The sequence below is a fragment of the Cicer arietinum genome, chromosome 2 (assembly GCF_000331145.2).
Source record: "Cicer arietinum cultivar CDC Frontier isolate Library 1 chromosome 2, Cicar.CDCFrontier_v2.0, whole genome shotgun sequence".
Taxonomy (NCBI): Eukaryota; Viridiplantae; Streptophyta; class Magnoliopsida; order Fabales; family Fabaceae; genus Cicer; species Cicer arietinum.
The window spans coordinates 52,235,650-52,261,361 of NC_021161.2; the positions used below are offsets into that span (position 1 = coordinate 52,235,650).

General features: G+C 32.2%; 5 protein-coding genes across 9 annotated transcripts in view; 3 read left to right on the forward strand and 2 right to left on the reverse strand.

Moving 5' to 3' along the window:
- The window catches only part of LOC101507668 (uncharacterized), a 3,136-nt gene extending 2,403 nt beyond the window's left edge, over positions 1 to 733 (reverse strand). Inside the window, exon 1 of the mRNA XM_012713255.3 lies at positions 382 to 733. The gene's annotated coding sequence lies outside the window, so the exon portion shown is untranslated. The remainder of the gene's footprint in view (positions 1 to 381) is intronic.
- Positions 734 to 2,155: 1,422 nt separating this feature from the next.
- On the forward strand, positions 2,156 to 4,872 carry LOC101511095 (uncharacterized). The gene is made up of 2 exons (XM_004491539.4): positions 2,156 to 2,307; positions 4,343 to 4,872. Exon 2 carries the CDS (start codon positions 4,366 to 4,368, stop codon positions 4,729 to 4,731), a length of 366 nt encoding a protein of 121 aa, XP_004491596.1. The 5' UTR covers positions 2,156 to 2,307; positions 4,343 to 4,365; the 3' UTR covers positions 4,732 to 4,872.
- Positions 4,873 to 5,306: 434 nt separating this feature from the next.
- Positions 5,307 to 11,123, forward strand: LOC101511935 (polygalacturonase-like). 4 transcript variants are annotated; one of them, XM_073365087.1, is made up of 5 exons: positions 6,333 to 6,603; positions 9,463 to 9,521; positions 9,666 to 9,977; positions 10,055 to 10,573; positions 10,707 to 11,123. In XM_073365087.1, the coding sequence occupies exons 1-5, from the start codon at positions 6,501 to 6,503 to the stop codon at positions 10,935 to 10,937; spliced, it is 1,224 nt and encodes a 407-aa protein (XP_073221188.1). In that variant the 5' UTR covers positions 6,333 to 6,500; the 3' UTR covers positions 10,938 to 11,123. The 4 variants fall into 4 exon arrangements, with proteins under 4 accessions (XP_073221190.1, XP_073221188.1, XP_073221189.1 ...); XM_073365088.1 differs by having other exon boundaries at positions 6,334 to 6,603; positions 8,079 to 9,521; XM_073365089.1 differs by lacking the exons at positions 6,333 to 6,603; positions 9,463 to 9,521 and adding an exon at positions 5,307 to 5,691.
- A 101-nt stretch (positions 11,124 to 11,224) lies between these two features.
- LOC101512269 (uncharacterized) lies at positions 11,225 to 16,445 on the reverse strand. The gene is made up of 16 exons (XM_004491543.4): positions 16,225 to 16,445; positions 15,946 to 16,115; positions 15,764 to 15,843; positions 15,586 to 15,684; positions 15,114 to 15,237; positions 14,456 to 14,514; positions 14,291 to 14,362; positions 13,465 to 13,535; positions 13,233 to 13,329; positions 12,829 to 12,903; positions 12,520 to 12,618; positions 12,143 to 12,286; positions 12,025 to 12,054; positions 11,871 to 11,933; positions 11,672 to 11,749; positions 11,225 to 11,586 (listed from the first exon to the last, which is right to left on the reverse strand). The coding sequence occupies exons 1-16, from the start codon at positions 16,335 to 16,337 to the stop codon at positions 11,506 to 11,508; spliced, it is 1,455 nt and encodes a 484-aa protein (XP_004491600.1). The 5' UTR covers positions 16,338 to 16,445; the 3' UTR covers positions 11,225 to 11,505.
- Positions 16,446 to 18,906: 2,461 nt separating this feature from the next.
- LOC101512794 (nuclear pore complex protein NUP96) lies at positions 18,907 to 25,424 on the forward strand. Of its 2 annotated transcripts, none has more exons than XM_004491546.3 (6): positions 18,907 to 19,038; positions 19,414 to 21,989; positions 22,393 to 22,516; positions 23,930 to 24,078; positions 24,533 to 24,630; positions 24,965 to 25,424. In XM_004491546.3, exons 2-6 carry the CDS (start codon positions 19,488 to 19,490, stop codon positions 25,158 to 25,160), a joined length of 3,069 nt encoding a protein of 1,022 aa, XP_004491603.1. In that variant the 5' UTR covers positions 18,907 to 19,038; positions 19,414 to 19,487; the 3' UTR covers positions 25,161 to 25,424. The 2 variants fall into 2 exon arrangements, with proteins under 2 accessions (XP_004491603.1, XP_004491602.1); XM_004491545.4 differs by lacking the exon at positions 18,907 to 19,038 and adding an exon at positions 19,045 to 19,197.
- The last annotated feature ends 288 nt before the right edge of the window (positions 25,425 to 25,712 follow it).

The following is a 25,712-nucleotide window of genomic DNA, read 5'->3' on the forward strand; positions in this document are numbered from 1 at the left end:
TAATTGAGTCTAGTTTCCAGAAAACTAAAAATCATTCAAAACGGATGTCTATAGAGAAAGTTATGACCAAAACATCACACATATGTCATGCGAAATTCAAGTTAATAACATTCCTTCTATCACACTAATTTTCCTAACAATTCTTTGCAACAATAATGCTACACATCATGAGTAAATCAGTAATGAACACACACAAAACAGCAACAAAAATCCCAATTTACTCAATTCTACACTAATCTATTTCAAAATCCCTAAATCCAACCAAGACTAAAATAAAAATCATTTTTCTTCATTTCAAACTCTTAAACCCAAAATCCCTAACCTATGGAACACATTATTTCCTACATGCATGAATGAAAGATAGAAAAAAGGGAAACCCACCTCTTGATTTCCAAAAATGGAGAAAATGACGGTACCCTCAACTCCTTCTACAGAGACTTCTAGCAAAATGCACTTTTCTTTTCTCTTTTCTTGGGTTGTTAATGTCTTGGTTGTTTTCTCTCTTCTTCTTTCTCTCACTCTTTTCTTCTTTCTATCTCACCATTTTCTCTCCCTTTCCTTTCTGTTTTCCTTTCCTTTCTGTTTAGGTTCTCCCTTCCCCTTACTCTTTTCTTTTCCCTTGTTTTAATTTCTTTTACTTATTCTACTTCACTACTTTCCCCCTTTTTATTATTATTATACTAACATGTAAAACATAAAAATTACTACAAATTATTAATGCTAAAGAGGGATGTTACAACCCCAGTTACCGTGGTGTTGTAGAATTCATTGTTGTCGTTGGTTTTTGATGACAAGGAAGAGAGGAGGGTCTTGAGATTGACTTGGAATTCAGTGTCAGTGTCTTGTGCTTTGATAATTGTAAAAAGGAGGAAGTTAACAAGTATAGAGAGATAGAGAATTTTAGACAAAGCCATTGATTTTTGTATAGAGTTGTTAATTGCAAAATACAGTACAGAATTTTTTCGACCCGCAAACGCAAGCACTTTGGATTTGTTAATTAGTAAAGAATGTTGTTAGCTAGTGAAGATGTTTTATGAATTAATGTAATAAAATGATGACGTATTGTGATGTATATAAATCAAATTCAATTAAAACAAACCTAAGTTAAGTTTTCTCATTTATGTCAAAATAAAAAAAGTTGTTTCCAAAATTCTTTTAAAGTTTTTTCCAAATAACATAGGTTGAAAAAGAAATACAATCACGTGACTTTGATGCGTACTACTTAATAGGAAGACTTTGAGGAGTCATGAAACCTGAGATGTGGAAAGCTTCGTATCCTCCTTATCTCATCAATTATCATTGGTTCCAGTGGTTTGAAATGAAATCATACATTGAATTATATTTTACATTGGTTCACTGCTTCACTAAATTTAATTTTAGTTCACCGAAAGTCCATAGACCTTGTACACGAGTTAACGTGTTTAATTTACGATTTTTTTAATACTTCTGTCGGATCAATTAAATTATAATAGCTATAATATATCAAATTTTATATTTTTTATTATTTTATTTCTATTTATTAAATTTTAAATAAATTTTATTTTATTTTAAACTTTCTAATTAGATTATCAAATTTTAACTCAAAATAAAAAATACCATAAAAAAATAACAGTTGGATGATAAGTTTATTAGATTATTTTAATAATCTATTAGTGTGACCTATGTAATAAATAGATTCACTTTGCATAAAATATGATGTAATATATTAATAGTTTGATTTGTAATTTTGAGGATTAATATTCTTCTCCTCTTCCTTTTGAATGATAGTTACAAAGTAATCGTAACTATACAATGACATAAAATAGAAGAAAATAAATTCATTCTATTTTCTCTTGATATCATAAAAAGAGAAGAGGACAATTTCAATCAAGAACACTAAAAAATAATCGATATCATAAATTGAAGTATATTTTATTACTTTTATAATATTTGATGGTATCGTGAAAATTATAATATCAAAATCATTGGAGTAGTTTTCTAACAATTTATATCATAGCTGATTTAATTTAATGTTTGATAAAATTAACAATTAAATTAATTAATAAATATAAGATAACATAAAAATAATTTTTTAGTTAATATTCAATATTTTTCAACTAAAACAACAAGAGTAAAAATGAAATGTCTCAAGCTTGTAAAACAAGCTAGTCGATTTTATTTGAAATGTTTTGATAAAATTAAGGTTTAATTAAAAATAGTTTAACAAATGACACTTAATTAGAGTAGCAAAAAGTGTAATTAAAATTTAACATAAAGGCTTCTCTTCTCTTACACTTTTTTGGTTTTCTCTATTTTTCCAAACACCAGGTGCGCTTCTCTCTCTCTCTCTCCACTGCTTCAATGTCAATGCAACCTATTTCGAATATTTACTACCATGTCGTTTATCGCTCTCTGTTTCTCTTGGATTTCCATAACTTTAATGCTTTACTTTCACTACTAACTTGTTGCTACGCCCTAAAACTACTAGGATCCATTCTCGTTATGCTTTTTTTTTCCTTCCTTCACATGTTAAATTGAAATGCCATTCACCACCGCATGTAGTTATTGTTAATCAAATATTATATAATATAATCTTAGCTATTGATTGCAGTTGCCAATCATCCCTTTTCTACTTGTGTGTACCAACTGTTTGATCAATGTTGTCAATGAAATTTTCATCTATTAAAATAATGTTTTCTTTTTCTATTGGATTTAATTCATTTACATTTGTCGGTGTGTGTTTTTACACTGAATATTAGATAGATAAGGAGTACTAGCAACACACGTATTCCAACTCACGTTTATATATTTATTGACTAAAATGATCCCACCAAATTGTTTGAGTCCCATTTAAATTTGTTGGGGCTCATATGAATTTTAACCAATAAAAGATAGTGTGTTGGAAAGTGTGTGTTGTTGGCGTTATTCTTAGATGTATATTGTATACCATATTACCATCATCATGTTTAGAATAAAAATGCATCAAACATTTTGGAAATTGTAATATATAATCATTTCGTGCTTGTGGGGGTCACTGTTCTGCTGCTACTGCACTTGCCTCAGTGGTTTCCCTCTTTTAAACTATTCCTTTCTTTATGCCGTAAGTGAAACCAACGTTCAAACAACAATGTTTCTCGTTTCTCTGCTATGCTTGTTGCAATGCATTCTTGATTCCGAGCGGTAGATCTGAAATGATACTAAAATGTCCGTGCTATGACTGTGAGGAATAACTATATTGTTTTTGTCATGTTTGAATCTGTACACTGTACAGTACTCTTGCATTTCGTGTTTATCAATTATGCCAGGCCTATTTGGTTGCTTTCACAACCGTTTTGAAATATCAGAAACTAGCAAGTTCTGTTCTACTTCTTAGTTTTCAAATTTGGTGTACTTCTCCGGCCTCATTTCTGAAGCATGTACATGTGTCTAGCATTCTATTTTTACTGGGAATTAGGAATCGTTTAGGGTTTTCTCGATCTGGAAAATGTTTAGAAGATCTTCTAAAATGTATAGGTAGGGGAGTTGGAGTTTTTTTGCAGTGAATGTGCCCCTTTTGTGTTTAGATTTAGAAATAGTCATGCTTTTTAGAGCACCCTGGGAATTAAAAAGTGTAACTCAATTACGTGACAATTGAGGAACAAAGAGACATGTACATCATTGCGAGCACAAGGCTCTGACCATAAAAAAGCTGCTACAGACGTACAGAATAATGCCTTCCCAAGGCTCCTAGATTAGGCATAATTCATATATTGGGAGAAATAACATGTGGGGATGTGGTCCACAAATCTTGTTATGTGTTATAATCCAAATTAAAGTGAAGAAGGATAAGGTCTACGAATGTGATCATACAATGGAAGATAGCTTTCAATATGATATGTGGTGTTGTGTATTGATTGATAGTTGTAAACTATAAGCTGTAATTAATAATATTGTAGATGTATAATCTTCTGATGTATGTGAATAATCCAACTCAGTTGCTAGAGTTCTCCTCAACACGCAAAATCAACTCGAACCAAAGCAATTTCTTCTATTTTAAATCAAGATTTTATATATGCAATTTGAAAGAGAAGCCCTACACAGTCCAAAATCTTTAGTGTTTTTTTTTTTGTATCATATGACCAATAGAGGAATGATAAAAAGAAGTTTATGTCCATCTGATTTTTTTCGAAATTTGTATTTGCTTAGTACTTGGTAAGTAAAACATGAAATGAACTTGTATTTTGTGGATACATTGAAATGCTTTGCTTCAAGTTTAATGTACAGTTTTCAAATGTGGCAAAAGTTGATAGTTTCATGAGTTTATGTCTGATATGTCAAAACTCTGATACAAAAACTGATTTTTTTTATACATTCTTATTTCCAGAGAGATTATATTGCAAACTAGATATGGTTATCCCACCTCCAGTTAGACCTCCCAGGATTACACAATTTCTCAAACCATATCTTTTGAGGATGCATTTTACCAATAAGTATGTAAGTGCACAGGTGATCCACACCCCAACTGCTACTGTAGCTTCTTCTGCAAGTTCACAGGAGAAAGCCTTGAAACCAAGCTTGGAAACTACTCGCGATGTGGCCGCAGCTGCAAAGATTGGGAAGATACTAGGGGAACGTCTTTTGCTTAAGGACATTCCTGCCGTTTCTGTTCATTTGCCTGCTGTTTCTGTTCATTTGAAAAGAGAACAGAGGTATCATGGTAAGGTAAAAGCTGTTATTGATTCTCTCAGGGAAGCTGGTGTTAAGCTACTATGAGTTATGTTTGTGTATGTTAAGTTGTACATGAGTTACCCATTGGTTTCTCTTTGGATAAACTCTACAAATGTATTTCTTAATTAAGTTTCATACTTTGATATAAAAATAGAAAAAAATAATAATAATATTTTATGATTTTAATATTGAATATAGAAAAATATTTTACACTAACTTCTCAATTAAGTGAACATATAGTATTTTTTTCTTACAGTAATGAACATATATTCTTTAAAATAATTCATTGACCAGCTTTTAATCTATTTTATTATATAGATGAAAACTATTTTCTTTCTGTCTGTAAATCCGTAGTATTTTCTTTTTATAAATTTAGGGCTGTAACTTTTTATAGTTTCACTCTAGAAAAGAGACTATCACGCATTCTTTCTTTCATTTATTAAATATTTGTCATAGTCTGTGTAAAATATAAAATTAATAAGGAGGTATCTCATATTAACTAATAATAATTTTCATAGGGATGATTATATAATTAGTTTAACCACATTAAAAGGAAATACTTAAAGTAAACTTGGAAATTAAAAAAAAAAAAAGTTTCAATTTTAATATCCTTCCATTCCGGTGGGCGAACAATTTTGTTTCACTTGGGCGTCTCTCCTCAAACCTATTCCCTTCTAATCTGTGGATCAGAATGGATATATCGGCTTCTTAAACAAAGAAAATGGTTACTTGGTTACTAGTTATACACCAAATGATCTTGTCTCCTCTGTTTTATCGAAATTGCCTCTCAAAACTTTGAAGCGATTTGGAAGCAATGCAAATTATGGTCTCTCCTTGTTGATAATTCTAATTTCATGAGCACATATCACACTAGTTTCTTAACTAAATGCATCTATCCTTCTACATCAAACTATTGATACTTTTGAAGGTCGATATATCAATGGTATATTTGAGTAGTAAAGTTTGACAATAAGGTCAAATTTGATTGGTCACCTAAACTATCAGGTGAGTATAATTTTGGTTTTAATATTTTAAGTTTTTGTTGTTCTAATGGAACACTTGATTTTAATTTTGTATTCTGAGAGAATATTATATCTATTAAGGAATTTAACGAGGTTCCTCTTAGTTCTCTTGATTCTTATTTTATTGGGATGTTTTAATTTTATGTGTTTTGTTTGAAGATATTGATGGATTTTCTGAATTTATGTAAAAAAAAAGAATATTATTAAAATTTTAAGATATAGATAAAATCGGAGAAAAAAAGATAAATGATTCAATCGTTATTTAAAATCTAAATTTTTTAAGTTACTTGTAAATTAAGAAAAATATATTTTAATATAAAATCCAAATGTTTTAAATTACTTCTAGATTAAGTTTCTTAGTTTTATCTTTAAAAAAAAAATTGTATGCATCTTTTAATAAAAAAAAACATTTATGATCAAATATTAATTAAGAAAAAATATTGTAATATAAAATCCAAATATTTTAAGCTACCTCAGAATATCTTAATTTACTGATATAGAAAAATCATTTTACAATAACTTCCTTATTAAGTTAACAAACATATATTATTTTTAGTAAAGAGACGTAACATATATTCTTTAGTAAAAAAAAAAGAAGTTAACATATATTCTTTGACAAAATTGAATGGTTGAATTTTTAAATAAAGACAAAATACAACTACGCAATCAACTGTTTCGTCTAATTTTTCCCAAAAGTAGATCTGAATTGAACTTTTTCACTTTCACTCTTTACGCTTGAGTGGAGTTCCATTAGGTTGGTGCTTGATATTCAAATTGCAAAAACTCGTGGAGATGGAAAATGTAAAGAGGAGGCAATCCCATATCCCTAACGAACTTTTCATCTCTATTCTCTCAAAATTGCCAATTAAATCTTTGAAGCGATTTGAATGTGCATGTAAGTCTTGGTCTCTTTTGTTTGATAACCCTAATTTCAAAACCATATACCGCAATAGTTTCTTTACAAAAGATCATTCTTATTATAATGATAAATCTCTACTCTTACATACTAATAATTTTCCTTTCTGTTTTGGTTATGGAGTGAAATATGAGTTGTATTCTGTTTCTGGTGAGAGGTTTGAGAATAGGGTTAAATTAGATTGGCCAATTAATCCGCATTACGAGTATAAGTATGGTTTTGGTATTTTAGGTTGTGGTAGTGTTAATGGAATTCTCTGTCTTCTTTGTGATTACCGCGGCAAAAATGTTATATTTTGGAATCCATCTACTGAGGAATTCAAGGTCATTCCTCTTAATTTTCCTGGTTTTATGTGTTTGGTGGATTATCGTGGATTTGGTTATGACCATATTAAAGATGACTATAAAGTGCTACGCTGTTGTGGTGGAATTAATCCTGAAACATTTAGTAATAGTGATATTGAGGAGCAGATCTCCTCAATATGGGAGATATATAGTCTGAAAAGTAACTCTTGGAAAAAATTGGAACTCGATATGAACCATAAGTCTATACATTGGAACAAAGAATTCCATGTGTACATGGATGGACTCTCTCATAATCTTGGTAGAGATGAAAGAGATGATGAATCATGTTTGATTTCATTTGATTGGAGCAATGAGGTTTTCGTTACAACACCCTTATTCTTAGACATAGATAATTTTTATTTGCATTATAAGACATGGACAAAAATAGTGCTGATAAATGGGTCTATTGCTTCGATCACGAATTTCGAAGATATGTTACACATTTCAATTTTGGGTGAACTTGGTGTAAAGGAATCATGGATTAAGATTCTCATTATAGGGCCTTTCCATTACCTGGATTATCCTATTGGTGCAGGAAAGAAGGGTGATATGATGTTCAGAAAAAGAGATGGTGGACTAGTTTGGTTTGATTTAAATACTCAAATGATTGAGGACCTTGGTATTAGAGCAGAAATATTTACCACTAGGTTATTCATTCATGGAGAAAACCTTATTCCTTTTGAAGGAAATAATATTTAATTTTCACCCAAGAGATAATATGATTGTGGTTATTTAGCTTATTATCATGCTGACAGTAATGTGCCTGAGCCTGAGGCAGTTCACACATTAGCACACTACCAAATCCTATTACTCATTAATTTACTATTTTAGTTTTAAGCAACTGATTTGACACTCAAAATTGATATGCTAAATTTATTAGCTTTCTCTTCTAATGAATTGCACAAATCTTGCTTCCATAAATTGAAAATTAGTCTGCTAGTCCTATGTGTGTTTGGTTTGAGGTTGTAATAGAAATTCACATTGCTCACAAGTTGAATTGAAGCTCTTAATCTATCTTATGTTTTGATTTTCAAGTTGAAATTCTGCACTTATTTTTGTTTTACAAACAATGTAATGTATAAAAGTTTTACATTGTTTTCTTTTGAGCAGAAACTTGTACGGGAGAAGTTACGATAGTCCAACCAAATGTTACACTTTACTTTCAATCAATTATAATTATCAAATTTTTAATTATAGAGATTTGATTTTTATCATAATTACTTTTAAAGTCACATATGTAATTGATTGTAATTTGTTCATAATACACAATTTTTTTTACTGATAGTGTATGAAAATTAAACTCTAGTTAGTATTATTAATATTCATAATAAAAGAAATAAATATAAGAAGTGGAGTTGAATTGTAGATTCTTTTCACAAAACATTTAGACTTACCTGCATTTTTAGGCCTCTATTTTAATATATTCACCAAAATAGTCCCTTTTATTTTAAAATTGAACTTTTTAGTCCCTATATTATCACATTTGTTGCAATTTTTGTCCTGAAGCATAACTATTACTCTAAAAATGGTGACTTTTGATCTAAAAATTAGTGACTTTTGCTATAAAATTTATTTTCTCTTCAAATTTACAAATGACGTTAGGAATCGTGATTTTTGAACTAAAAATCATCATTTTATAAATCAAAATTATATTTTAGAATTCATATAGCAATAAATGTGAAAAAAGAATTATCAAAGAGTTTGATTTTAAAATAAGGAGACAAAAAATGCAAGTAACCCAAATAATTATCACAATTTTTGTTTAGTATGAAGCCATTATGTAATTGTTGTTATTATTATTATTTGGGAGTGATATCTACGTATGTGTACTTTGTGACTATGTGTACAATTGTGCGACGTCGTTTAGTTTGTTTGCATATGTAATTTGCATTGCTTGTTTATTGTTTGCCTTGAGTTTGTTACTTGGCTGTATCATGTGACAAATGAGTTTGAGAATATATTATTTCCATTAATTCAAGTTACTCTAACTTGAAAATCAAAGTCCCTTACGTCGGCTTATAACTATGTTAAGTGGCAACAAAAAATACTTAATTTAGTGAGAAGCAACAATTTATCATTCATTACACAAACTTTTGAGCTACAAACTTACGTTTGGGAGTTTCTTTAGAAACCTCAATTTTAGGAGCTAAATTTCTTTATTGGTCATGCATTCCTCTAAGCTTATCTTAGTACATTCTAAATTTATAGTACTTTGGTTACAAGTCATTGTTAATTTGCCATTAATACTATCTCATCTCAACCAAAAAAAATTAACTGCTACCATGAAATTACGTTTGATAAAAATAGAAAATTGTTTATGTTGTGATTGGTTTTGAAGCTTCACAACTCGTTATAAATACCACATTTTATAAGCAACTACTCATCATCATCCAAAAATTGCAACAAAAATAAAAGTTAAAGTAAATAATCAAAATGAATATGAAAAGTATTACAACAATTGTTTTATCATTTTTATTGACAACGTTTGGAATAGCTCAATCTGCTGTCTTTGATATAAGAAAATATGGAGCCCCTAGTGGAGATATAACAACGGTAAGAACTAATTTACCTACAAAAATTTAATGATTTCTATAAGGTCGCATATGTGTTTGGATCTCCTACAGCGCTGGAAATGATACATCGGTTGTTAAATAGTAATAAATATTATTTAAATTTGTTATATGTTATGTCAATTAGGCCTTTGGAGATGTATGGAAAGCAGCATGTAATTCAACAGGTGCAAGTAAAGTTTGGATTCCAAGTGGATCATACAAGATGGGAGCCATAGTGGTTAAAGGTCCTTGTAATGGTCCAATTGAAGTTCAGGTTGATGGAACAATTATAGCACCAGCAAACCCAGCTGCACTTCATGACGCTTATGAATGGATTAAATTTGAATATGTTGACTTTTTTACCTTATCAGGTAAAGGTGTTTTTGATGGTCAAGGTGCAATTGCTTGGAATCAAAATGATTGTGGAAAAAACAAAAACTGCGACATGGCTTCCATGGTAAATATTTATATTATATTTTCTCATATAGTATCAATTAAAAACATAGCTGATAAAATGAGTTTGAATGTGAACAGAACTTCGGTTTTAATTTCCTAAAGCATGCAACTGTTCGAGACATAACCTCAAAAGACAGCAAAAACTTTCATGTGAATGTTTTGGGTTGCACCAACTTCACATTTGATCATTTCACTGTAACTGCTCCAGCTACAAGCCTTAACACTGATGGAATCCACATTGGAAGATCAACTGATGTGAAAATTCTCAACACAAACATTGGGACTGGAGATGATTGTGTCTCATTGGGAGATGGATGCAAACAAATAACTGTCCAAAATGTGAACTGTGGACCTGGACATGGCATTAGTGTTGGAAGCTTAGGGAAGTATCCAAAGGAAGAACCTGTTGAACAACTTTTAGTCAAGAATTGCACTTTGACAAATACTGATAATGGTGTCAGGATCAAGACTTGGCCTAGTACTCCAGGAACTAATCCTATTACTGATATGCATTTTGAAGATATTACCATGGTTGATGTCCTAAACCCTGTCATCATTGACCAAGAGTATTGTCCATGGAATCAATGCTCAAAACAGGTATTTAAACTTAAATTCTTCATCTTTATATATAAAATTACAATCATGCTAGAGATGATATTGTATATTTTAAAATCAATATTCTTTCAAATCTTAATATTCCTTATTGTTTGCATGTTATGCAATGGATTAGTCTCCATCAAAGATAAAGATTAGCAAAGTTACCTTCAAGAACATCAAGGGAACTTCAAAGACTAAGGATGGAGTGATTCTTATCTGTAGCAAGAGTGTACCATGTGAGGGTGTTGAACTAAATAATGTTGCTCTAACATTCAATGGAACTGAAGTAGATGCTAAATGTGTCAATGTCAAGCCTATTGTTACAGGAAAAGCTCCTAAATGTGTAGCAACAGCAGCAGCTTAGTTCCCCATTTCAAAACTTTCTTTTCAATTTCTTTCTTTATATATACATAAGCCATCCTTGTAAAAAGTGATGTGATGAGGACTATTTAAAGTCCCTAGTGAAAAATTAGACAGCTATAAGATTGTTACTGGCAAGTATATTATATATGTAATTGTTTTGTAGTAATAGAATCCGGTTAAATGTTAATAGTTTGAGATTTACTTTGAAATTGAAGGAAAAATTCAATTAAGAAACAGATGTTTAGAGAACTTCCTTTCAAAACTTGTTAGAAAATATGATGGACATAGTGTCACTAACAAACTGTATATTAATCCATTCTAAATAATATATTGTTCCAAAATTTAAATACCACTAAACTACCAAAAGCATTGAAGCTCATTACATAGACAAAGAAACCAAATACAGATATAATAAAATATTAAGTGAAGACTGTTGTATTTTGCAGTGAATTCCAAAATGTTGGAACATGAAACACAACTTGTTTGCAGTTCAGTAGATACAAATCCAAACATTTTCTTCATGGGAAGGGGTGGAGGGCCGAGAGATCACTATAACTCAATATTATATATCATGCCCCAGATTGAGGTCGATTCTTGTTGTATTTCTCATATCTACGAGAGATGCCATCGTCAGATAAGGTGTCCCATAGCTGCAAAATAATTAGATATATCTGTCAATTTCAGAGGGAACTATTAAGAATACCAAAGTTCATCTGCTCTTTTCACTTGACTTACATGTAATTTTCCCTTTGAGCCTCCTATAACCAACAAGAATGGGTTGTCCTCTGAGAAAGAGATAGAAAAGACAGCACCCTAAAAAACACCATAAAAAAAAAGAAAAAAAAGATAAGCCGTAAGTGTCAATTCAACAAAATACATAATGATTCATTGAGTAATTTACATATGACATATATTGTAGGGGAAAGAAACTGACAGCTTTTGGAGCTTTAGATGCGACACAAGATGGTTGGTTGTTTGACAAATCCCATAGTTTCACCTGTGAAAAATAATGACAGTAAAATTAGATGAATTCCAATCTGTAAGACATATGGTATACAGGAAAATAACAAAATTCACTTCACTATTACCGTTTTATCAGTGGATCCAGTAGCAAGAAGCTGCATGAGGCCATGTCAACAGGGCAGAGTTAAACTGAAGTACATAATAACAAGTTGGTAATATAAGCAAAGGGTTGAGGATACATACATTCGGTGCTGACTTATTATAGGATACAGAGGTAACCTCTTTGTCGTGTGCATGAATTGTAAAAGTAGCACTCTGCTCAGATGTGGCATTGGACATGGCAGTCCGAACATCAAAACACTTGACGGTACCATCTTCAAGACTCACCTAACAGGACAATTAAATTACTATTAGTTAACTAGCACATGTGCATCCGCAAAATCAAAATTGAAAATTCATCTGACACCATAAGAATCAGATAATAAATAAAATAAAAATAACATAAGGAGAAGTTAGTAATTCTTTTATAAGAGACTCAAAAAGATGCCAGTGTGTTTAATTTCACAGAAATATTAAACTTAATGTTAGTACATAGGCCTAAAAAAATAACCATAACACACCACAAAAGAGTGCTCAGTGTGTGGATCCCATGCCAAGCTCTCTACATCAGCACTGACCGACCACGTAAAGCCAGAATGCGACGGTATCCTTACATCCTTCTGCAAAATTTAACAGCGCACTAAAAACATTAGATAGCTGAAATTTTCAACAAAAAAATAATACTTTTGAAATTCCAACTTATTCGCTTTAAACTGAAAATGTGTCTTTTAGCACATGAATATGCAAACAAAGAGTAAGGTATAATATGTATTATGTAATCAATACAAAATATAGAAAAGCCAAGTAACAAGGAAGCATTGGATCATTACCAAGGCAACAGTACGATCAAACGAACCACTAAGAAGGACCTGTGGTGCATGATAATTCCAAGCAACTGATTGAACCTGTGAGGATATATGGGTTGAAAGACATCAGGAAAAGCATTGACTCAAACAATTTAAATTAGTCAATATCGAAAATTATAGAATATTGGATTTTACAATTTAATTAAAAAAGACATGCACCATAATTTTCGTTATCAACAACATAGAACTTTGCTAAAAACGGTTGCAAGAAAGACTCACAAATCACAAATTTGTTCATCGCATTTGCATATCGGTATTTAATAATGTTTAAATTTTAAGCCGGTAATTGAAAACCAAAGAGGAAAAGTTTATTATATCAATAAATTGACTTCACAAAAAAATTATAAGCATATTAACTTAATTCTTACCTTGCCGGTGTGATGCTCCATTGTAATATTACACTTTCCAGTAACAACATCCCAAATCTTGACTCGCTTGTCAGCACTGGCACTTGCAAGTGTATTGCTGTAATTTTTAGGAGTATACATCAGAGCTCAGGCGTCAAGGAAGAGAGTTCAAAAAAATTTAGTAAATAAAACCATTAGGCTACAGAAAGCATAGAGGAGAGAAAATAAAAAGCAGAATCCTAATTTAACAAACCTGTACTCCTTGTTCCAAGCAAGACCAAGTACTGAGTCAGTGTGACTGTCCTCTTTGTACTTTGCTGATTTCTATCACCAAACAATTTGCAGAATCAGCAAAAGAGATTCATATGATAGCTTGAAAGGAAATTTTAATCAAAAGAAAAGAAATGGCTAACATATATTTATTTCAAATCTAAAAGGATTGAATAAAATAAATGAGTAAAGGAGATTTCCATCAGTTGTTGGTAAATCTATCTTCGAAGGCTTCTGTTGGGACATGTATGATATCAGAAAATATAATCAAATTATACAAGAAAGTGAGGGAAATTCACAATAAAAGATTTGATCCTCACATCCATATCACATCTATATTTTCAGTTCCATCTAATGCTAATGCTATTCACAATAAGAAAGTAAGCTTCAAAATTCAGAAATCACCAAAAGATATGGTCAATGATTAAATTCCATCCACAAATAATAAGGTAAATAAGATAACTTAAGAATCAATAATCTATTTTTTTTAAAGTTATAACTAAAAGCATCAACTCAAGTATACATGAGCAGTATATACATGCACACATAGCATGCAGCTATTGAAATATGTATAACCATTAACCACACTACACACGTTTAAAAGATAATGGGTCTAATACTTGGAAGTTGGAAATGCCAACAGTTAAAGATGGCCAACATAACTTAAATTTCCAAACAGCACAGACCACAACAGAACAACACATGTGACATCTATAATTAAATAACAATTTAGTAGGCAACAAATCCAGAACAAAACAGATGATCAATAATTTTATGGTGATTGATATTAACAAGAATGTATAAAATACCTTTTTCCCATTTTTCCCCTTTTTCCTTTTCTCTTTGCCACCCAACACTACACAAGGCTCTACTTCATCAACCTGAGAACAAAAGAAACTTACAACGTATTCTGCGAAAAACCTCTATTTAAGTATATGATGTTTTGGATAGTGCAGCAACATTAATACACTTACAACATCAAGGTCCCAAATTTCTATGGCTGGTCCCATTGAACCGACAGCCAAGAAGTTCCCTGTTATCATAATGAAACTATTTTAAGATAGTAAGATGATGCAAAGGCATGAAGCTGGTATCAAGTTGAACTTTAAGCATAAATTGCAATTACCCAAGACACTAAACAACTTTGACTAACCGCAATAATAAATCTCCTTATTTTCTAATGAATCGTAGTTCATAACCGAAGTGGCAACTTTTTTTCTAGATGAAACATGAATTGTTAATGTTTTTGGCATACTGAAATGAAGGTAAAATTTACCAGAGCATATCGTTAAGTGTAAACACTAGACAAGCATTGACTAACTGCAACCATTAATCTCCTTATTTTCTAATGAATCTTAATTCATAACCGAAGTGGCAACTTTTTTTCTAGATGAAAAATGAATTGTTGATGTTTTTGGCATACTAAAACGAAGGTAAAATTTACCAGAACATATCATTTATGATTGTGACTTAAGGTAGTTTAAAGTTTATCTTTATATTTTCAGATATTCAGATGACCATAAACCCCTACATTTACTTGCAAAGAGGGGGAAGATAAAAAGACCGAACTGCACAAAACATTACGAACAATACATCAACATGTATCAAGCAAAGAACTCATTCGGTTTGGACCTTTTTCTCCTCCTTTAAGGGGGCAATCAAGCCAAGCCGTGCAGAGTGGATATTCTGGAATCATGATTTCATTGCGAATATACATGTTCATATCACGGGTATTGGCGTCCTCAAGTATCCAAACCTGCCAGAGCAAATAAAAGCATGTCAAGTCTCATTTGCAGAGTACAAGAACAATAATATCATCTTCAATTCACATTCACACGGAAAAACCAACGTTTCTCAATTTAACCAGTTAAGTGGTTTAACCATACCCATATCCAAATCCGGTTATAAAATCAGAATAAGTACATTTAATTTATTAACCAGTCTAATAACTTGGACTTGTTGGATACCCATTTCCAATAACTAGTCGCGGATATAACCAGTTTTGCAAAACAAGACCAATTGTGTGGATTGGTTATAATATCCTGTTCTATCTAGTGGTTGTGGATAATGCATTCATGAGCAACCCTATGAAGAACTAACTTACTTCGAGATGATTGACATCGTCCTCAGCACGCGCACAAACAATAACCGAATCAGTTGGAGTAATGATCATGTCTTCAAGATCTTCAGAATCATACTCCTCCTAAATAACATATATGACATAATTTCAATAAATAGAATCGAAATAACCTAACAAAACCATGTATTGAAACTTAACTCACATTCTTATCTTTGATATATGGATCCAATTCATTACTCGGATAATAAAGATCACCAATCCCCGAACTGAATAATTCAAATCCTAATTTCACGAGAAAAAAAATGCATAAATATAAGCAGCAGAAGCACAAGACAACACGAATATAACACACTGAATGAGTTGAAGATAGTTAGAAAAAGATACCTTTGTCCTCCTCATCGTCATAGTTTTCCATTTGAAGGTCCTTCAATGCGAGGGTAATATCGTCATATTTATCATTGGATGTTTTGCCAATAGCATCCGCGACGGTTAGAGCTTGTGCGACTTCATCGTTCTGTTTGTTAGCGTCTTCATTATCACTCTCTTCTCCTACACTGGAATAATAATTGATATAAATATAAATATAAGATGATGTTAATGTTAGCGTTAACTGTTAATTAAGTGTTGATTATTGATTATGAAGAGGAAAACACACATACATACCTTGTGAGAGAGTTGGAAAGAAGTTGTTGAATATCTTCCTGAGAAGGAGGTTCGGCGAAAACGGGTTCTGACTTGGGAACCCCTTTGGGAATCCAAGAAATTGAAGAAATCATAACTGAAACAAAATGGAGTGAAAGCTGTGCTGGCGGCAGAGGGTTTATTTGTGTTTGTTGCTTCCACAAACAACTCAAGGGTTTATGGGCCTCGCCTTAGTAAAACCTCACCCCTTCCAACCTGCTACATATACCCTCCATGTTTTTGCTATCCACATTCACTGGGCTTTGGGTTTAAGTTAATACTAGTTTTCAAACGAGGATTTTAATAAATAAATTGTTATATTAGTTTATACATATATATATCAAATTTTATAAATTTTATTGACATTAAAAAAATAAATTGATTTAAAAAAAAATTATAATAAAAAAACAAAAAAAAATAATTTACAATAAAAAAGTTAAAAAAAATATAATTATAATTTAACTTAAAAACTGTCTTATTTTTGAATTCTACCCATAATTTTTTTTTTCAAAAAACTTATTATAAAACAATAATTATTAAAAAATAAATAAATAATTAGATTAGATGAAATAAGAATTTTTAAAATAATGGGCATGGACATATATAAAATAAGTAAATTAGTAAATGTAAAGATGAGTAAGTAACTTAATAATAAATTTTTATTTTTATTATTTAATCTATGTTATTTATATGAAATACATGACATTTAAAAATACATGACAAAATATCTTTCAATTTAGTACTACTCACAAAATACGTTACAAACAAAAAATTACAATACACATAAAAACTATGAGTATCTTTTATCTTTGAATTTGCATGTTAATCTTCATTAATCTTTCATGAATCCTTTGAATTCTTTTGAATTTGTGTGATATTTAATAATAAATTTAGAATATAAAATGTATAGTATAGTAGTTTTTAAATTTGATAAAATAGTGTTTGAAGTTGAAAAACCATTACTTTCAATGAATCGATGAAATGAATTGTTTTTTTAATTTCTACATAAATTTTATATTTTTATAAATAAATTATTATTTTTCTCTTCAATATTCTAGAAATTTAATTGAATTCATGTATAAGAAGCCAGATAAATTTTATATTTACTTAAATAAATTATTATTTTTTATTTAAGAAATTGAAACAATTATTGAGCTCAGTTTGGTTTCTGGAACAAGTGTGGACAGTGGCACCAAATCCCACGATGAAACAGACCCAATCCCACGATGACGAGAGCCGTCATTCCGGCGAGGGACCATCTTGAGCTCTGATGGAATTGGAATTGGAATTGGAACTGCACTCTTCACCTGCCATTTCATATTTTCATAAATGCACAACCTTTTTGTATAATAAAAATAAAATACGTGCTATACTAAAATCACCTTATTAAAATATGAGTCACGCCCACAAGCACTCTCCCCCGTATAAATACTCCTCTTCCTCTCTCATTCCTCTTTTGTCTCTGCTCACCGAACCCAGAAATTCCTCTTTTCTCTCTGCTCACCGAACCCACAAAAAGAAAGCCTCGAACCTTCTACTTCATTACACCCATTAGTTAGGGTTTTTCTCATTCCTTATGGTTTATGGGTAAAATCCTATGGAACTCTGTTTAATTGAAGTAACATCTAAAAATTACTATAAAGTAGTAAATAAAATGTTATTAAACTCAAGCAGAAGAAAAATAGTTATTAAACAACTCTATATGCTATAAATTATCTCTTATAACTTTGTGAAATACCATTCAGTGTCCTTCATTTTATATTTAGTCCTCTAAAACATTTTTTTCACTCTAGGATACATTTTATATTTTTCTCTTCTGAAATTTTTTGGTAAAAAAGCTTTTTATTTCATCTATTTTTCTATAAACATGTCGTGATATGCAAAGAGAATGAAGAGAAAAAAATTTCATTATGATAGAAAAAATGAGATACTTTAAGAGTCGAGGACACGAGTCAAGAAAGTACTTCTTATTATCATTAGTTTTATCAAAATTAAATATGAAAGAACGTACATATAAACATAAAAAGCAATTGCACGTTTGATCTTCATATTACGTCGGAATTGATATTTTAACTTTTCATATTTTAATATTGAAATATTTTAAAAACTATATTATAAAAATAAGGTCATTATCGTGTATAATCCCTAATCCTTTGTCTTTTTCTTTGTTCAATGAACTCTCTTCCATTCTTCTTCATCTTTGTACTTGTTCATTCTCACATGTTATCACCTTTAATGATGTCTGATTCTTAATACTCTACTTTCAACTAAGAAATTGTGTCAAGAAGAAGAACTAGTTGTCTTTCTGGACTGAAGTATCCATTGATGAAAACTTGATCATCCTTACCTTACTTGATTATTTATGCTGGTTAGAAGTGACAACATAAAGATAATAAATACATTTGTTAAGATACAAAAGAAAAACTGCGATAAATAAGACAATGTTTGAATAGATATCGAGATATTTCAAATTAGTGAAATTTCAAAATTAAAGTTCATAAATTACTATTTTAATATTTTATATTTAAACCTATTTTTAATCTATTTCATTGACACGGATTATATTGAATTCCGTTAATTCAAATCAATATAGCACATCATGAATAACAATGACACGTATGACATAGAAAATATTCAAAATTGATAAGTGATAACTAGGCCGTAGTGGCCCAATTTCGTTTCTAAAGTTGGGCCTCTGAGCAGCCCAATTTCATAATCCAAACCAAACCTCCTAAAACCTCTTGTTCGTCCCGCGCGGTGTGTCTACTCACCACTCCCCTCTCCGACACCGTCACCGTGAGTCCTCTTTCTCTTTCTCTTTCTCTCTCACTCTCCTCGTTCTTTCTCTCACCTAACTTGCCTCTGCTTCATTTCTTCATCTCTTCATTATTTTTATCGATTTATATCTATGCAACAAGTTCACTCACTACACCGTACGCTACTCAAATGCATTAGGTTAGTTAGGATCAATTCGATTTCAGTCAATTAATCGATACTTTTCATATTCTTAACTATGTAATTATCCGGTGCTATCAATAGCTTGATTCTTAAACTATAGTTATATATTAATTAACCTGTTATATCATTTTTTTCCCTCGTGCTTTTTGCTAGCATCTGTAGTTAATTTATTTTTATTTTTATTTTTCTTGCTTTTTATGTTTTATGTTTTAGATATTGTTTTGGGAACTTGCGTTGAAACTTCGATGTTCAAGACGGTGTTGTCATCAATTTGAATTGGCTGTGTGATGGAATGTGATGTGGGAGGCATCTTTGACTCTTATATTGTGCATAGTTATAAGAAAAGAAGGGTTTCTGATTGCTGCATTACTCCGTCGAGTGTGATCATGACTGAAATTGAAGCTTCATTGCCAACCTTGCACTCCCTTGATTACTACACCGAACCGTCTTTGAAGGAATTAGCGGCTCTGGAAGTTCTTTACCCTGGTTATTGCAGTGGTGTTCCTGATTTCACTGTTGGAAGATTAGGTTATGGATATGTTAGGTATCTTAGTAAAACTGATGTAAGAGGATTATGTTTAGATGACATTGTGAAGTTCCATAGGCATGAGATTGTAGTTTATGAGGATGAAAATGATAAGCCTGCGGTTGGTCAGGGCCTTAACAAATCTGCTGAAGTGGTTTTGGTACTAGATAGTGGAAAATTGAAGTCTAAGGAGTGTTGGGACGTCGTTCTAGTGAAAAAATTAAAACAATGTGCGGAGAGACAAGGAGCACAGTTTATTTCGTTTGATCCGGTAACTTGTGAGTGGAAATTCATAGTTGATCACTTCAGTAGATTTGGGTTTGGTGACGATGATGAAGAGGACGCTGTTATGGATGATGCCGAGGCACATGATGTTGAGAAAGAATCGCCGACAAATGTTGACGAGATCGAGCTTTCTCATTCTCTTCCTGCTCATCTTAGGCTTGATCCTGTTAAAATGAGAGACATGAGATTATTGATGTTTCCTAATGAAGAAGAGATGGAGGACTTGGGTCGCAAATCATCTTTTGGTAAGGAGCATGTGAGGCCATTAAAAAATTCTTCTCAGTCAGTGGCCAATAGAGCTACTCCGCCAGTTGTTCGAAATACTCCATTTCCATTACTTGAGTATAAGCATGGGAGTCTTGATTCAAATTCTCCTGGATCCATTTTGATGGTTCAGCAACATAAGGGCATGCCTCTGAGGACAGTAAAAGCGCAGGGTTTTAAGTTGGACCTCAAGCATGAAACTCCAGTATCTGGAAGCTATGCTCACAATATAGTTGATGCTGGTCTATTCATGGGTAAATCATTTCGAGTTGGGTGGGGACCCAATGGCATTCTTGTACACTCTGGTGCACTTGTAGGAAGTGGCCGCGATAACAAGCTATTGTCATCTGTTGTCAATTTGGAGAAAGTTGCTTTTGACAATTTGGTCAGGGATGAAAATAAAAAAGTGTGCGAAGAACTTGTTGACCATGCTTTGGTTTCTCCATTAAATTTTCACAAAGGAATAAACCATGTGATGAAAGAGGTTGAATTTGGTCCCTGCAAGTTAACACTTCAAAAGCTTGAAGCTAATCGTACAAACCTGTCAGAGATTTCTCAACAATACTGTGATATTATTGAGAGACAATTGAGTGTGCCTAGTCTGTCTCCCTCAAATCGATTGGGTTTGACACACCAAGTAATGACCTGGGAGTTAATTAGAGTTCTTTTTTCTGAGAGAGAACAGAAGGGTCAAGTAGAATCTTTAGGTGCTGACAATGAGGAAGATATGATGCAGGATATAAAGGAAGTTGATCAAGATGTTGACCAAGAAGCCCTCCCTCTTATGAGAAGAGCAGAGTTCAGTTATTGGCTGCGAGAGAGTGTCTCCTATCATGTCCAAAACCAAATAAGCTCTCTAAATGACTCTCACTATTTGCAACATGTTTTTACACTCCTGACTGGTCGGCAATTGGATGAAGCAGTGCAGTTGGCTGTATCCAAAGGAGACGTGAGGCTGGCTTGTTTGTTAAGTCAGGCTGGTGGTTCTACTATGAATCGCCGTGATATTGCTAAGCAACTTGATATTTGGAGGAATAAAGGGCTTGATTTTAATTTCATTGAAACAGACAGATTGAGACTCTATGAACTGCTTGCAGGAAATATTCATGATGCATTGCATGACATACAAATTGACTGGAGGAGGTTCTTAGGTTTATTAATGTGGTACAAATTGCCTCCCGACACTTCATTACCAGCTGCTTTTCAGACTTATAAACATTTTCTCGATGAGGGAACAGCTCCATATCCTGTTCCTCTTTTTGTTGATGAAGGAACATCAGAGGAGGCTGTCAGTTGGAAAGTAGATAAACACTTCGACATTTCATTTTATCTCATGCTTCTTCATGCTAGTGAAGAGACAGAATTCAGCTTTCTGAGGGCTATGTTTAGTGCCTTCTCTTCAACCCCTGATCCTCTTGACTATCATATGATCTGGCATCAACATGAAATTTTGGAAGCAGTGGGAGTTATCAATTCTAATGATCTTCATATTTTGGACATGGGATTTGTGTCCCAGCTGTTGTGCTTAGGGAAATGCCACTGGGCGATATATGTGGCGCTTCACCTGCCTCTTCGGGAAGATTATCCATATCTTCATGTAAATCTGATTCGGGAAATATTGTTCCAATACTGTGAAACTTGGAGTTCAGATGAATCCCAGTATCATTTCATTGAGGATTTAGGCATTCCCAAAGAATGGATGCACGAGGCTTTGGTATGCATCATATTTATTTATGACTTCTTAATTTTTTAACAATTATTATAAATAAAATATTAGGAGTTAGGACTTGCATAATTGGTTGGTGTCCCCTTTTTACTGCCTTTCGCTCATTGATTTAAAATAATATCTTCCCACCCCTCAACCATACTCCGTGTAAATGAGAAAACATCTGAACAAATTTATTTTGTGGTGAAGATATGGATTAATGATATAAATAAATGATGCCTCATAGGGGCACTGAATGATCAATTTCTGATTAAAACTGCATTTTTTTTGTTTCATCCTGGCGTTTTTCTCTGATTACTGGGGTATGCAAATGCTTGAGGCTTCTGGAAGTTCTGATTTCTTTCATTGAGAAAATTTTAATTATTTGAATGATTTTGTTGTTGTGGTGCAGGCAATATATTATAATTATAATGGGGATCTCGCAAAAGCCCTTGAGCAATTTCTTCAGTGTGCAAATTGGCAGAAAGCTCATACCATTTTTATAACTTCAGTTGCTCACAGGTTATTCTTGCAAGGTAAGTCGTGTTTATGTATATCGCATGGTAAAATAAAACACTAAATTTTTGTAGGCTTTATTTGGTTACATTCTGGAAATTTATGGGGTGGTAATTGCTACTCCCTCCGTCCCCGATCTTTGGTTCTTTAAGCATTTTACTTTTGTCCCAAAACTTTGGTTCTTTAGAAAATTAAGATATAATTAATGATGTTTTGTCTTTTGTACCCTAAAAAACTCTAACATATGCATTAAATGAATTTTGTTTTTACGTGATGAATCAAGAGTAAAAAAGACTAAACCAACATAAATTCATTATTTCTTAAGTGTCTAGAGCTGTCAATTAAGTCCCAAAGTCCAAAACCACCTTTAAAAAATCCCTTATTAAGTCTCTAATATTAGGCCCCCTATTGAAATGATTTTGTAAAACATCAACACATTATTTCATTATTTTTTGTGGTCTTGAGTGAGGCTCTTGGGCCCAATGTTTTGTTAATTGAGATTGTAAAATAAGTGAGGCTCTTGGGCCCAATGTTTTGTTAATTGAGATTGTAAAAAATAATAAAATTTTGTAAATCATTTTGTAAATCATTTTGTAAATCATTCAAGCAGTTAAATCGGTTCTACTTGAAGATATACAACTTCTTTATGTATAGTGGAATGCAATTCCAGTTCTATTTTCTCATGCCGTATACTGTAGAATATATAATACTTTCTGAAATACCTAAAAGATCACACATTGTCCCTTGTGATGTGATTTTCCAGCACACTCAGAATAGATGCTGTGGCTTTGAATTATGTAATTCATGCAACAAATCTTAAGGCATAAACCACACGATAGGATCTAGTCCTCAACTTTGAAGCATCTTGCTTTGCTCTTCATTATTTCAGTGATAGGATTTGGTCTACGTTCTGGTACCAATTGACTCTTGACCTTCAAATGGAGTAAGAGGAGGATTGGGTATTTGTCCTACTACCTGCCCCAAAAATTACAAGGTTGAAGCTATGAAAAAACAGAAGTTAAGGATAACGGATGATCCTTGGAATGTTGCGTAGCATTCATATTCATAATTGAATTTGAAGTATGTTTGTATCTTGTTTTGTACATAGCTGGCCCTTCTGTGGACTTGTATATAGCTTGACTGGGAAACAAACAATCTTCCAGATATTTCATGATGCTGGCAATATCCTAACTGGACTTTATTGTTCTTGAAATTGACATGAAGTTATCTTATGATACGCTGAGAATTGCCAAAATAGAATCTCTGTAGAAACTACTTGAAAAATGCCCCTCCCTTTAAGCCCTGCATCATCAGGACTTTAAATTGCAGAAAATTGTTTTTTACTGCACCTTTCTTTTCAAAAATTAATTGCTAGAATTTTTCTTAATTCCAGATAAGTGAATCGTTGTTAACTTCGTTTATATATTGTGCAGCCAAACATAATGAGATATGGAGGATTGCAACTTCCATGGAGGACCATAAATCTGAAATTGAGAACTGGGAGTTGGGAGCTGGCATTTATATTTCATTTTATTTAATGAGAAACTCACTTCAGGGAGATACCAATTCCATGACTGAATCGGTATGGGCAATGCTTACTTCTGTCTTGTATGGGGTTTGTAATTGATTGTGAAAAGGAACTAAAATTTGAGCAAGTTTAAACCTGAAACATATAAGTACAACAAATGAATTCATCATTCCACATGATGATATTTAGGGGAACAACTGCACGAGGTGCAGAAGACACTAATGGTTGTCAGAAATTCATTTTAATTTTTTCTAATTGTTGCAAACTCTACATGAGATAATCATTAACAGTCTTATGAAATTATGTTACAATTATGATTTGTTTTCACCATTCACGAAACAAAATTTTGTTATGGAAAAGCTTGACAGCCATGACATATTTTCTAGTTGTATTTTCTTGATCAGGAAAGTAGGCAGTAGGCAATCAGTTTGCAAATTCAGTTTTTAATGATTAAGACACTACTTTTTTTTTGTTTAGTTGATTAAAGTCACGACATTTCTTGTTTCAGGATTCTCTTCAAAGTAAAAACACTGCATGTCAGGAATTCATCAGTCAGTTAAATGAATCTTTGGCTGTTTGGGGTTCCAGATTACCTGTTGATACAAGGTATATAATATGTCCCTTTGCCCTGCCTGGAAAATTGTTTACACTTGCCAGTACTTGGTTGTGGACCTTTTTTAGGTTGAACAGCTAGTATTCTGATTTTGTAGGCTGGCACTTGCTAAGATAAGGAAACAGAATGTGATAATACAGCAACATGTCTAACGTTCTGTTTTGTAATTTTTGTTGAAGCTTTGCATTGTATTAACAACTTCAAAATTGCATATTGTTTAGTCTAACATGTTCAGCGCCTATATTTTTTGGCATGCGGGTATTCATTTGTTAATCCCTTGTGATAGTGTTTTAATTGCTGCATTCACGTTTTCTACTTATTTTGCAGAGTGGCATATTCGAAAATGGCAAGCGAAATTTGTGATTTGCTGCTATCAGTTGTTGGTGATGGTGCCACACGAGATGATCAGTTTAGTTGCTTTGACACTGCTTTCAGTGCTCCCATACCAGAAGACCTACGCTCTGGTCATTTGCAGGATGCAGTGTATCTGTTTACCAGCTTCTTGTCAGAGATTGCAACTTAATTTTATAAGCTGCCATCTACTGTCAGATTTTAAAGTAAAACCAGAATAGAACTTCAATGAATGTTGGTGAGGCAGATCTTGAGCTACATTTGATCAATGAAATTTGTTGGATTTTTTATATTGGTCTTGCATGTTAAGTATGAGATACTGTTAAATGTAATTTTAGTAACATATTCATTGATTTTGCATGTTACCCAGCTGAATTTAAAATATGTGGAATATTATTTGTCAGTGCTGGTGGCGTGCCATCACTTATATCACAAATGCCAAAATTCTTATTAAGAAATGAAATGCAAAACTCTTGCGGGAAAATGAATAGTATATATTATCTGTGGACCACAGATAGTTCGATTGATAATTTGATATCTATGTAATATATTACATAAAAAATGACATCTAATGCGTGAAATTATTGCGTTGGTTGTTATCAATTCCACATCTTGCTCTAGACAAATTGAATCATTTGTGGTCCTTTACATTCGAAATTATTATATTCCTTCGTCACTTACCTTGGGTTCCCAATCTCTAAGCAAAAGTTGCATCTGAAATCTT